Source organism: Oreochromis niloticus, linkage group LG22, assembly GCF_001858045.2.
Source record: "Oreochromis niloticus isolate F11D_XX linkage group LG22, O_niloticus_UMD_NMBU, whole genome shotgun sequence".
Lineage (NCBI taxonomy): Eukaryota > Metazoa > Chordata > Actinopteri > Cichliformes > Cichlidae > Oreochromis > Oreochromis niloticus.
Window position 1 is genome coordinate 7,676,258 of NC_031985.2, and position 11,892 is coordinate 7,688,149.

At 37.8% G+C, this 11,892-nt stretch overlaps 1 protein-coding gene across 1 annotated transcript; it reads right to left on the reverse strand.

The window, feature by feature from the left end:
* Nucleotides 1–1,102: 1,102 nt before the first annotated feature.
* Nucleotides 1,103–11,662, reverse strand: LOC100693013 (major histocompatibility complex class I-related gene protein). The gene is made up of 6 exons (XM_005457593.3): nucleotides 11,557–11,662; nucleotides 3,641–3,907; nucleotides 3,037–3,315; nucleotides 2,653–2,952; nucleotides 1,856–1,963; nucleotides 1,103–1,285 (listed from the first exon to the last, which is right to left on the reverse strand). The coding sequence occupies exons 1-6, from the start codon at nucleotides 11,627–11,629 to the stop codon at nucleotides 1,236–1,238; spliced, it is 1,077 nt and encodes a 358-aa protein (XP_005457650.3). The 5' UTR covers nucleotides 11,630–11,662; the 3' UTR covers nucleotides 1,103–1,235.
* Between the last annotated feature and the right edge of the window lie 230 nt (nucleotides 11,663–11,892).

The window sequence follows — 11,892 nt, forward strand, 5'->3', positions numbered from 1 at the left end:
TTTTTCTTGTGACATTACCAATAAGTTTGATGTGTCACATGGCCCTCTTCCTATTGGAAAAACAAAAGTTGTATCCAAGATGGCCGACTTCTAAATGGCCACCATGGTCACCACCCATCTTGAGGAGTTTGCCCCCTCACATATACTAATGTGCCACAAACAGGACTTTAATATCACCAACTATTCCCATGTTATTACGGTGTATCCATATAAATGGCCCACCCTGTACTTAAAAAAAGGTATATTAAGGTTATACTAAAAGTTATCATTTCAAAACTCTTTCAGTTAAATTCAACTTCGATGTCATTACTTCCCTCTCTGTTTTTCGCTCTCTCTTTGAAAGAAACACACACCGAGCAGCTCAGAGTGAACTTTGTTTTTTAATTAAACTTTATTAATAAAAAGAGCCTTATAGCATATAAGCATTTTTACAGCATAAAAAAGGAAATAAAGTTTTGGAGAGTAAATAAAACATAATACAGAGTGTTAAAGGAATAAAACGCAGTTCTAAATTTCATCTTGATAAAGGAAGTATAGCAATGGTTTATATTGTTAATAATACTGAAAATATTGTTTTTTGACTGGTTTGTTTGTTTTAGGTAAAAGTAAACAAAGTAAAATTTACTTATGGAACTACACATACACATTTGTAACACTCTTGAGAAATACTTCTTTCCATATGTAATCAGCCCCATATATAGGGGCCTTCTACACATAACATTGTAAGCAGGTATAATAGTACATGTGTTTCAGCACATAGTGCCCAGCTGTCAACAGTTCTTCTGGTTTATGTGTGATAGACATAGAGAAAGAAGAATAATATCATCAAAACTGAGTAGGAAGTGTTTCTAAGTGTTTAATTATCCATTTATTACATGAAAAGATTATTTATGTAGTTAATTGCTTATTATACAATAGATTTAATAAAGGGGGGCAAGAATAAATACATAAACATTTCAGAAGAGGTTACAACCCTAAATGTAAATAAACCAAGATAAATTATATTTTTGAAGTGATTAATCTTTGAGCTTCACTTGAGGCACATTTTTTGCAGTTTATGCCATTAACATAAACAACAAATAAACAACAAAAAAACCTTCTGTAAGATGTATCATATTACCTGTTGGGAATTTTAATAACTACTGCATACAACATGTAAAACTTTAAACTGTGGAAGTGAAACAGCCAGAGTAAAGTCATACAGAGAGTGGAGCACAGAACAGCTTGAAGGACGGTCATGTTTGTGGATTTAGGTTCTCAGACTGTTCAGAGGCATTGGCAGGAGCTGTAAGAACACAAAGATAAAGCTGATATTTTCTATAATGTACAGTGAATGTTGATTTCTGTTAGTAAACACGCTCCAACTCTCTAGATAAACATTCAACAAAAAAAGTCAGGTAAGCAGTAATATTAATAGGGAAGTCATATTATCAAGAAGCATAAATACAACAGAATAAAATACAATAACACAACACAATAAAAAACAAGCGTTCCTGTGATGCTTAATGTTTTTAGGGAGTAGTGATGAGATTATAAGTGTGATTTATGTTCTAAATGCCAGCAGTAGTGTGTTCTACACTGTTCCACATGAGCAAACTCTTTTCCTCAAATGTAGTTCACAGCTAGAGAGTTCAAAGGTTCGTGTTCTGCACAGCTATGAAGATCAGCTGCTCTGTACTGATCTATTACACTGATGCTTCTCACATCATCAGTTTACTGTCATATAATAATTTCACTTTGGCTCTGAGACTTATTTCAGACTGTGAGTGTTTCAATTTAATGCGAAATGTGTCAGTATTGATTAAAACACAAATTCAAAAAATTAAAATCAACATTTCCCCAACAGATCTCTCACCTTTCTTTCTTTTGTAAGCAACAAACATCCCAGCTGCCCCAGCTGCAACAGCTGCAATGAGGACGATCGCTAGAACAACCACTGTAGCTCTGATGTCAGCGGGCTTCTCTGTTGAACAAAACGTAGAAACACTTTATTGTACAGAGGACACATGAATGGGATTACTAAGGAACAAGTGAGGAACGACTCAATACGGACGTGATAGTTGATGCAGCTGACATCTCTGATTGAAACAAGAGGCGACACAAAACCATTAATACTCAGTTAATACGCCAACATTAGACATTCATCTTGTGAAAACTGAAGATAAAAAATACTACATATAGTATTTCATTATGTTTTACTTACTTCAGTTCTCTGCTATTTATGTTCCCTTTTCAGTGAAGCATCTTACTGATTTGTTATCAATTAGTTCTTTATCAGCTGCTAATAGAATTGATTGGATTGGTGAATGTAAATGTGGCAAAGGTCAGCTTATCCGACATCGCCTCATCGCCTAATTTAATGTAAAACCTTTACACAATTATAAAAACATGATAACACATGATAATATATGTAATTCTATTTGTGAAAAACATAGCTCTTAACAGGAAGAAACCTCCAGCAGAATACATTAGATAACAGATGTTAAAGATGGACCAGCCAGTCCAGAGAAAAAGAGGAAGACCACAGAGAGGATTCATGGATGCAGTAAAAGAGTACATGCTTGGTGGTTGGTGTGACAGAGTAGTCACTTTTTTGAAAGAAATAACTACTCTGTAAAAATTATTCATAACCACTGCAGGATCCAGTCTTACCCCAGTTGGTCCTGATCGCTGCTTTGTCTGGTTTGGTGACGATGTACTCGTTCACGCCAAAGAGCTGAAACACACAGTCGTACCTCTCCCAGTCTTCAGGTGTGACTGAAAGTTTCAAATCAACACTCATCTGGAAGGTCCCATCATTGTTGGGGAGGCTCTCTGTGTGATGCACACCTTCATGAGTCTCCTCTCCATCTTTCCTCCAGAACATCACGGCTCTGTCAGGATAGAAACCTGTAGCGTGGCAGCTGACTGGAGAGGAGGACGACTTCTGGAGGAGAGACACTGAAGGAAGAACTGGAAAGAGATAGAAAGTTGCTACACTGTCTTTGAATTGTCATATAAATTTTCTATTTTCTACATCAGATTCTGTTATTCTACCTGCTGTCTGCAAAAAGCTCCTCCCATACTGCAAATAGTTCTTTAAAAGCTCAGGGCATTTATGGATGAAAAGTTCTTTATTGTGTTCTAATCGAGTTTTTTCAGCATCCCATCTCAGTTTGATGATGACAGCCTGTGGCTTTGCAGTGATCCATGTCAGTTTCTGCAGGTCCAATGCTATAAAATCTTCTCCATCATAACCGTACTGAATGAACCCATTAACCTCTCCAGTCTCATCATCCCATTCACAGCCATTCATACTCTGCAAAATATGAACACCTGTAAAAAGACATAGCCGGAAGAACTGCATGAAACCAGTAAGATGTCAGCATTACAGACACAAAAACAGAGGGACATACAGTTACTGGCCCAAAAAGCAGTCTATTAACATTTTTTCTCTGCTTCTTTCACTGTTCTTGTTTTTTTTTTTCATTTGTTGAGTAAAGTAGCAGATTTATTATCATACTTTACATTCTATATCTACTAATTACTTTACATTCTATATCTAACCTAATTTTAAAAATCACCTTTTAGTTTTCTATTTTAAACCAAATCAGGGTAAATAAAAATATTTTCAGCAGTAACAGGTGAGACAAATCCATACCTCCAGTTTGGTTGAAACGTTGCCTTAAACTCCCAATGTAATGTTTGAAAACCTCATTGGTGTGCAAAGATTGATCAGCGTACCACTGCAGGTGCTGAGGATCATCCTGCATGAGCTTTTTAATCCATTCTCTTTTGGGTTCTGCTCTTTTTGTGCTGCTATCATAGTAACCTTCCTGAACTCCATCAACAAGGGCAACAGCCACAAACTCAGGGATGCTCTGGACTCCAGTTGTTTGAGTGAAGAAATACTGCAAGGAGTGCTTCACTGTAACAATGATGAGACTTTGAATTAGATGGCATTGCTGTTATATAGACGACTTTATTAAACTACTGTCAGCATTATATTTAAGGATTTATATATTTTCTCATTAACCCTTTAAGTAACTTCTATGTTAAAAAAAATCCTTTCCAAAATAAAAGTTTAACTGATATCACAGATAATATGCTAGTGTTGTTTGGTGTGCGTCTCCAATGAAACCTGAATGCACCTGTTTGGCTTTCAATCAAGAGAAAGTTTATATTTAGGACTTGTTTTTGCTCTATCTTGATCAATTAGAACTAATGAGAAATAAACATTCTCAACAGAAAGACTGAGAAAAAGCTGCTTTCTCAGCAACATCTCAAACTACTCAGTTACTGTATTGTCGGTGAAGCCTAAAGTAACTCTCCCTGGGTTTATGGGATTAAGGGCAACAAAGCAATTCTTCTAATTGTTCACCATGCAACCAATAAGACAGGAATTTTATGTATAAGCGTAAACAGCTTAGTGTTTAGTCTTTAAAAAAAATTTCCAATCTCAATCTTCCACTCTCTATAGTCCAGATGTTGCATCCACAGGAAGAAGCCAAAACTGCTGACAAGCATTTCTTACAGCATGACAAGGTTAAAGACCTTGCAAAAAATGTTCTGTATCCAGTTCATGCAAATGTACATGTGTAGCTGTGGAAATTATCCTTCCTTCCTTCCATCCATCCATCCATCCATCCATCCATCCATCCATCCATCCAAATATCTAGTAAAGTTTAAATGGGCACCTGGGATAGGCTCCAGTTCAAATGCTACCCTAAACTGGATAAAGAGAAGAAAATGGATGGATGGAAAAACAACAGTGCTCTGACTGGACTCGTACAAACCACAAGCCAACATTTTACCTGTCAGGTGTTTAAGACCTTCAGTTAGTTTGGGAACTATACACACAGCATAGCTGGTCTGATTTTTCGTTTTTATGGGCCGATGTTTCTTTCTTTTTTCTTTTGTAATGGTATAAACAATTAAAGGTGGTGGATTGGCCAGATGCTGGCTGGTATGTAAAAATAACTCAGTCGTTTGGTAGTGGCTATGGCGGAGCTTCCACAGAGGCCAGCAGGTGGATGAGGGAAAGGGAAGGTATGAGGAGGAGAGACCCGAGGTGGCTGAGTATCAAGTGAACTGAACTTCAGGTAAAAAGTTATGACCTGCAGTTTATCTGGGTCAGATATCAACCAAGTTTAGTTTATTTTCATTGTGCTGACTTTTTACAATCAGTTACAATAACTCGTACTGCGTACTAGCTAGCATGACAGAGTTTCTATACAGCTGGGCGGGTGCTATGATGTTACTTATAGTGACCTTTATTTTATTCATAAGGTTCGTTATTAGAGTTTCCAACCGTCCCGTAAAAAACGGAATCGTCCCGTATTCAGAGAAAACATTACGCGTTTCGTATTGAACTAAAAAGGAACGCAGTTTCACCGGTGCTTCAGCTAGAATGGAAAAAAGACATAAAGCTGGAGTTATTCTGTGTCTTTACGCTGCAGCTGTCTCTTCTTCTCTCATTCTCTCCCCCTCCCTCTCCTGTTGCTACTTCAATCATGAAACTCATCAATGATCAGCTGATCGGCTTTTCTCTCTTGTTTGTTTATCGCCCACTTTGCGCCAGAAAGAGGAAACCAGGAGATGTCCTTACTGAATCATCAGAGCTGAACAGCTGATGGAGAAACAGGTTTACCTTTTAGGTGACATGAATGAGTTGAAGGGAAGTTATGAACTGTTTCTGAGAGACAAATAACACCAGGATCCTTTTCTAAGTAGCTGACAGCTGGTAACTGTGCAGGGGCGGGTCTAGCAAAGTTTTGCCTGGGGCCCAGGCAGGGCATTAACAGGGAAAGGGGGGGACAAGGAAATACTTTTCTTTATTATTCTCATTTAAGATGTCTCGCTTTTAATAAATAATTATCTGAATCTTACGACCAAAGTTTTTATCTGATGTAAAATGTATAGAAATCACACATATACCAACAAGACAGCGTACACCACTGTCACAGCAGCGTTTGTTTTCATTCAAAGACTTTATGGCTTTTCCTATAATACCTGGTGGGCTGGTCTCTAGTCAAAATGCCCAGGCCAATTTTTCGTCCCAGTCCAGCCCTGACACACAGATGACATGTTCAGTATATTGTAACATTGTGGCATCATAAAGTACAAAATAAGCAAATGTGTCTTATCATTCCATTCAAACTGGCTGCTAAAGGCTTGCGCTTACCCTCATATTAACTTATTTCACAAAAAATTTATTGTTTATTAATTAAAAAGGTTAGCATGATTTCCACACAAACAATATCCTTCAATCTTCAGGGTACATTCCCTAAAGGTTATTTTTTAGAAGGGTCCTTGAACGTTCTGACCTTAAGAGAATCTTTTGGGAACATTATCTTAAAAGCCCCTAAACATTCAATTTCTGGAAAGCTAGCTAGACAACTTAGCTATTTATGGAGTAGGTTAATGATATGAGTGAAGGTGCCCCCCCACCTTCTTCAAATCAAACAAATTTGATGTCAAACATTTGTGCTAAGTCTGTGCTGCAGAACTTTTTGTTTGTGCTGCTTTTGTTTTAAAGATATTAATAAAAGTTTTTAGAGGTCATCCAAGGTCAACCAGCCCCCAACATTAATGAAAACACATAAAATTGGTGTTAATCAACTCTTCTAGGTTTCTGCTGGTTTGTGATGAACTAGCTATTGTTTTGAAGTTACTGTATTAAACTTGAGAGGCTCAAAAGGTTCTAAATACGTGTAACTTGACAGTTCAGTGTATTCAGTTTTTCTAACAGGAAGCATGCCTACATTGTTCTGATAGTTTTGTATTTTGCAAATATTTTTTTTCTCTGACAGAATGCATAGTATATTTTAACTATTATAAGTTAACCTATTTTTTTACTTTTAAAGAGTGTGATCATGATAAAAAAAAAAAAAAATATCCAATACTGGTTTATGTTTCACAGCCTTTTCAATGTAAAGAAAGGGGCTGGTGGGCCCTGGATGACCTATGTCTATGTGCTGTTATCTCCACCTGCTTCTGTTCATACTGTACAAGGCCTACAACACAGAAAACCTTAGACAACAATATCAGTAGCGTCAGAATAACTTTTAATATTTCCATCTATTTTACAGTCTGTGGGAAAACAGGAAATAATAGACCTTTATCATTGCAGGCATTATGATTTTTATCTCAGTTCCTTTAACTATCCCAGTACTCTCACTTACTCTGCAAACTCTCCTGTTCCTCTGTTTATATGTTTAAAACACACAGAGAGAGAGAGAGAGAGAGAGAGAGAGAGAGAGACATCTCTAAAAAAGCAGAGGTGGACGTCTGTGCTGTCAGAGCATGAGAGCGTATACACACACACATTTCCACCAACAGAAAACATACTTTAACTTTTCTTCAGCCTGTGTGGAGTGCGAGTTGGGGAAGTGAAAGAGTGGGGGTTGTTTTGATTCCGGAGAGAGCGGTTTCCCTGTTGTTTTGGCGTTGGCCATCGCCACAAGTAGCCTGTGTTACTGTTCTTAATAAACAGCCGGTAAACACAATACCGATTGTCTCGGTCTTCTGTCAGAGGAATACGGTGGCCCTGAGAGGCAAACGGACTGCAACTTCAGAAAACACTTGCAAAAAGAAAAACGCTGCAAAAAGAAAAACACCTGCAAAAAGAAAAACACCTGCAAAAAGAAAAACGCTGCAAAAAGAAAAACACCTGCAAAAAGAAAAATGCTGCAAAAAGAAAAACACCTGCAAAAAGAAAAACACCTGCAAAAAGAAAAACACCTGCAAAAAGAAAAACGCTGCAAAAAGAAAAACGCTGCAAAAGCACACAAGACACAACGGAAATGTTTCTGGGGAGACAATAACCCGACGGACCAGTTGCACAAACCAAAAAATGAATGTATGGCTGTATCCCAATTCAGGTTCTGCAGCCTTAAAGTACGCAGCCTTAACGGTCCTCAAGGGCCGCGTACTCAAAGACCCCTAAGGCCGGAAGTGCGAGGCTTGTAGGCTTGTGAAATGGGACGGTCTAGCCTCCGTCCGCTGCCCAGGTTGCCTAGCAACCATGATACTAACAGCTGGAAACGTGTCATACAGCTTTGTTTGACAGAAATGAAGGAGAACATATTTTGTTCATTTGTTTCTACATGAGCTCTGTGTGATTTGATAAGTATCTGAGGCTGAGACCACAGGACTGTAAAACATGATTGTTGGGCTTCATTTCTGTACTGAACAGTCATTTTAAGATTAGCTAGTAAATAACAATTAGCTAATGTTGTTCATGAGACTAAAGTCATCTCACTTTGGTAATGTAAATATAATATGGCCAATATTATAGTTATTATATTAATCATTATTAGTTATTACAGCAGTGAGTTTGAACTCCGTGTGAAATACTGAGCTTCAGTAAAGATTCACGTTGCATTTATTTATATTTCCTATCACCTTAAATCTTCACTCAAAGACAAGTATCTTTGACAGTGTATCTATAGATGTATTATATATAAGAGACAAATATTGTTCTTTTAATATGTTGGCATTACTAAATTTGACTCAATGTTTATATGTGTAAAAAGAAAATGTACGAGCTGTGATAACTGTTTCTGATAGAATGGAGAGTAGACTGATATATTAAATATTCCTTTATTGGGTGAGAAAATCAGACCATGTCATAACTGCTTTAAGTCATACAGAATAGATATCAGAGCCTTAAACAGGCTGACTTCTGCTAAATGGGTCAAACTGGGCAGAAAGAGTCTGTCTATTCTCTCCATCTGTCAGCTGCTGCTGGCTCTTCTTCCTCCTCTTCCTCACACACTGCTGAGTTTGTCCTGGTGGATCATCAGGGGTGCAAAGCCTCACAGATGATGTGCAGCAGTGGGTTCCTCAGTCGGTCCTCACTCTGGACACTTGCAGTTGACACACATGGAAATCAAATGTGTGATAAGCTGCAGGATTCAAACACAAGTGTAACTTATTAAAATGTAAAAAATGTAAAAATGTATTATTATTATAAATACATGTTCATACTTTTATTACACAATCAGAGAAAAAGAAAACGAGAGACAGTGCAGGACAGACAGACAGGTGACAGTCTCAGGTGTACACACTGCTACAAAACAGCACAAGAGAAGGAGGATTTAGTGTTTGTGTTATTACGAGTGCTAAACAAGAAGAGTTCCCAGATGGTACAGTGGACACATGTGTGACTTCTGTGATTAAAGCATCTTTCTTTCAGCTTAACGAGTGAACCGTCAGCTCGTTCAAACACACGTTAAAGTCCGTTTGGCTCGACACCACCGAACAGAGGCAGCAATATAACATAGCTAACATTAACAGTGCAGTGAATCCTGCTTGTGCCGTGATATTCAGGACTGCAAACCGAGCAGCATCACTGACTTTCAGCTTGTTGTGTTTGTGGATATATGACTGACTTTAATTATCCACAAAATCATCAGATTCTCTGTAAGATTAAAGTCAACTATCGAACGGCGTATAAAGTAAAGGCTTTAAAACAAAGTAAACGCTGAAAGTACAAACATCGCTAATGTCACATAACTTTGCCGGCATGTGGCCAACAGTAATGTTTTAATGTTCTTCGTTATTAAACATTCGCACATAAATAAGTGACATAATACTCAGTACTTACTTTTGAAAGTTTACTCTTTGGCCGCCCCGCTTCTACTTCTTTGAAGTGTCTCCCAGTCCCAGTGCACTTGTTAGCATGTTTTGGTTCGTGCAACTGGTCCGTCGGGTTATTGTCTCCCCAGAAACATTTCCGTTGTGTCTTGTGTGCTTTTGCAGCGTTTTTCTTTTTGCAGGTGTTTTTCTTTTTGCAGCGTTTTTCTTTTTGCAGGTTTTTCTTTTTGCAGGTTTTTCTTTTTGCAGCGTTTTTCTTTTTGCAGGTGTTTTTCTTTTTGCAGGTGTTTTCTTTTTGCAGGTGTTTTTCTTTTTGCAGCGTTTTTCTTTTTGCAGCGTTTTTCTTTTTGCAAGTGTTTTCTGAAGTTGCAGTCCGTTTGCCTCTCAGGGCCACCGTACAGACACGGCTAGTGATGTCAGACTTAAAGATCAGATAAAGAGTGATATGAACATATCTATAACTTACCGGAATGACAATGAAAAATCCAGACTAGAGGCCTTCTTTTGGTAACATCCGATACATGAGCTGCCTCATGTTGCTTGCAGGTGGGGAAAGAATGAAAAGATAAACCATTTTCAACCTTATTCCCTTGCCGGTCGTGCGATCTAACTTTACATCCGACCGCACAGCAAGTGCGAACCATAGCTGGTGTTATCCGTGTACTTTCGCTCCTCTTTCGCTAGCACCAGAAACATGGCGCCTCAACCAAAAATCCTGGCCATGCCCCCTCTCGTGACATCACTCTCCAAAAGCCCTATTAGGCTAATCGTTGTGTCACTTCCGGTATTTCAGACAATCCCTTTCTGTCAAGGATTTTTAATTTGTTGTGGATTTTTAATTTGTTGTGGATTTTTAATTTGTTGTGGATTTTTAATTTGTTGCGGTTTTTTAATTTGTTGTGGATTTTTAATTTGTTGTGGATTTTTAATTTGTTGCTGTTTTTTAATTTGTTGCGCTTTGCACTTTCCAGCCACCGTAGGTATATTATTATTTATTATAAAAAAAGTAAAAAGCATGTATTTAAAGTCTGGCGGTTCCAGTTCGCTGCTGAAAACGGCTTGTATAATATTCAGACGATATGACAGCATTTTTTTTTTTATCAACATATGAATGTGAAATAGTGATCTTAAACATGTTTGCGCAACTAAAGTTCCCAGTGTAGCGACAGCCAGAGTTGCTACCGAGGACCACCACCGTCTTCACACCGGGCATTACAATGACTCCTATTGGCCACTGTCAAACCCTTGAGTCGCCGAGCAGCTGAATATGGGAATGCGGGTGCATGGGAATAATGCACCCGCAGTTAAAATGTAAGACAAACTTTCAATTTAAGACTCCTTTATTTGTTATGAAAATCCTTAAAATCCATCCAAAAACAACAGTAATCGAAATATCCAGGGTTGAGCGGTCAGCAAAAGTCGACTTCCCCCATCACCCACTCATTCAGAAAAAATCCCTCGGGAAGCGAACAGGTAGCAATCACTACTACTAACACCATCACCACGTGGCCCAACCACAAATACCCTATCATAACGTATAAGATATCAAAGAATCCTGGCAGGAATCTTTGTATTATTAAAAATATCTAGCAATAAAACATTAAAATTACAGCGAGAGAGAGAGAGAGAGAGAGAGAAAGAGAGAGAGAGATGGATCCGTTTAAATTTAAAACCTTCTGTATCTGATCTTTATTGCTCATCGTTCGTCTGACCTCTATTCTGTGGAAACAATGTCAACATCGGTCAGTCGACATCGCTATTTAGGCTACTTTTTTTTTTTTTTTTTACTTTTTTTTTCTTTTCAAAAGTTGATTTGTGGTCTGTGATTTATAGAAGCAAATGTAAAACATACAACTGTCCACGGTCTCTCTCTCCTCTCATTAAAAACGTATTTTAATTTAGTTGTAAAAGTGAAACTGAACACAGACCTAGTGCAAGTATCCAAAGAAAATATGAAGAATGTGGACGTAATCTTACCTGATGATGTAAAGTGACAGAAGAAAAGCAACAATAATAACCTTCCCATCGTAACTTTATTTGGATTATACATATAGGACCAAAGCAGTGGGCTATTGATCTAATTTAGCCCAGGGTTTCATTTACGTGACAGAGGTAGCGTTGATTTATCGTATCGAAGTGCATGTGAAACATCACCTTCTATCCTGGAGACCGCGGTCAAGAGCCGCCCACAACTCCGCTTACAAAACACTATTAAAAATGAAAGCTTTATGTTAAAGTATCGAAAGTAATTTTTTTAAATCAACTTTAATACTTTGCATGTAAAGTTGTTTTTTTTTACTTGATTTTGACTTA

Coding starts and splice junctions, on each gene's coding strand:
- LOC100693013 (XM_005457593.3), bottom strand. CDS start 11,629: ATGTATAATCCAAATAAAGTTACGATGGGAAGGTTATTATTGTTGCTT. Junction 3,908..11,556: donor CTGTCACTTTACATCATCAG/GTAAGATTACGT, acceptor TCATTGTTACAG/TGAAGCACTCCTTGCAGTAT. Junction 1,964..2,652: donor AGCGATCAGGACCAACTGGG/GTAAGACTGGAT, acceptor TTTGTTCAACAG/AGAAGCCCGCTGACATCAGA.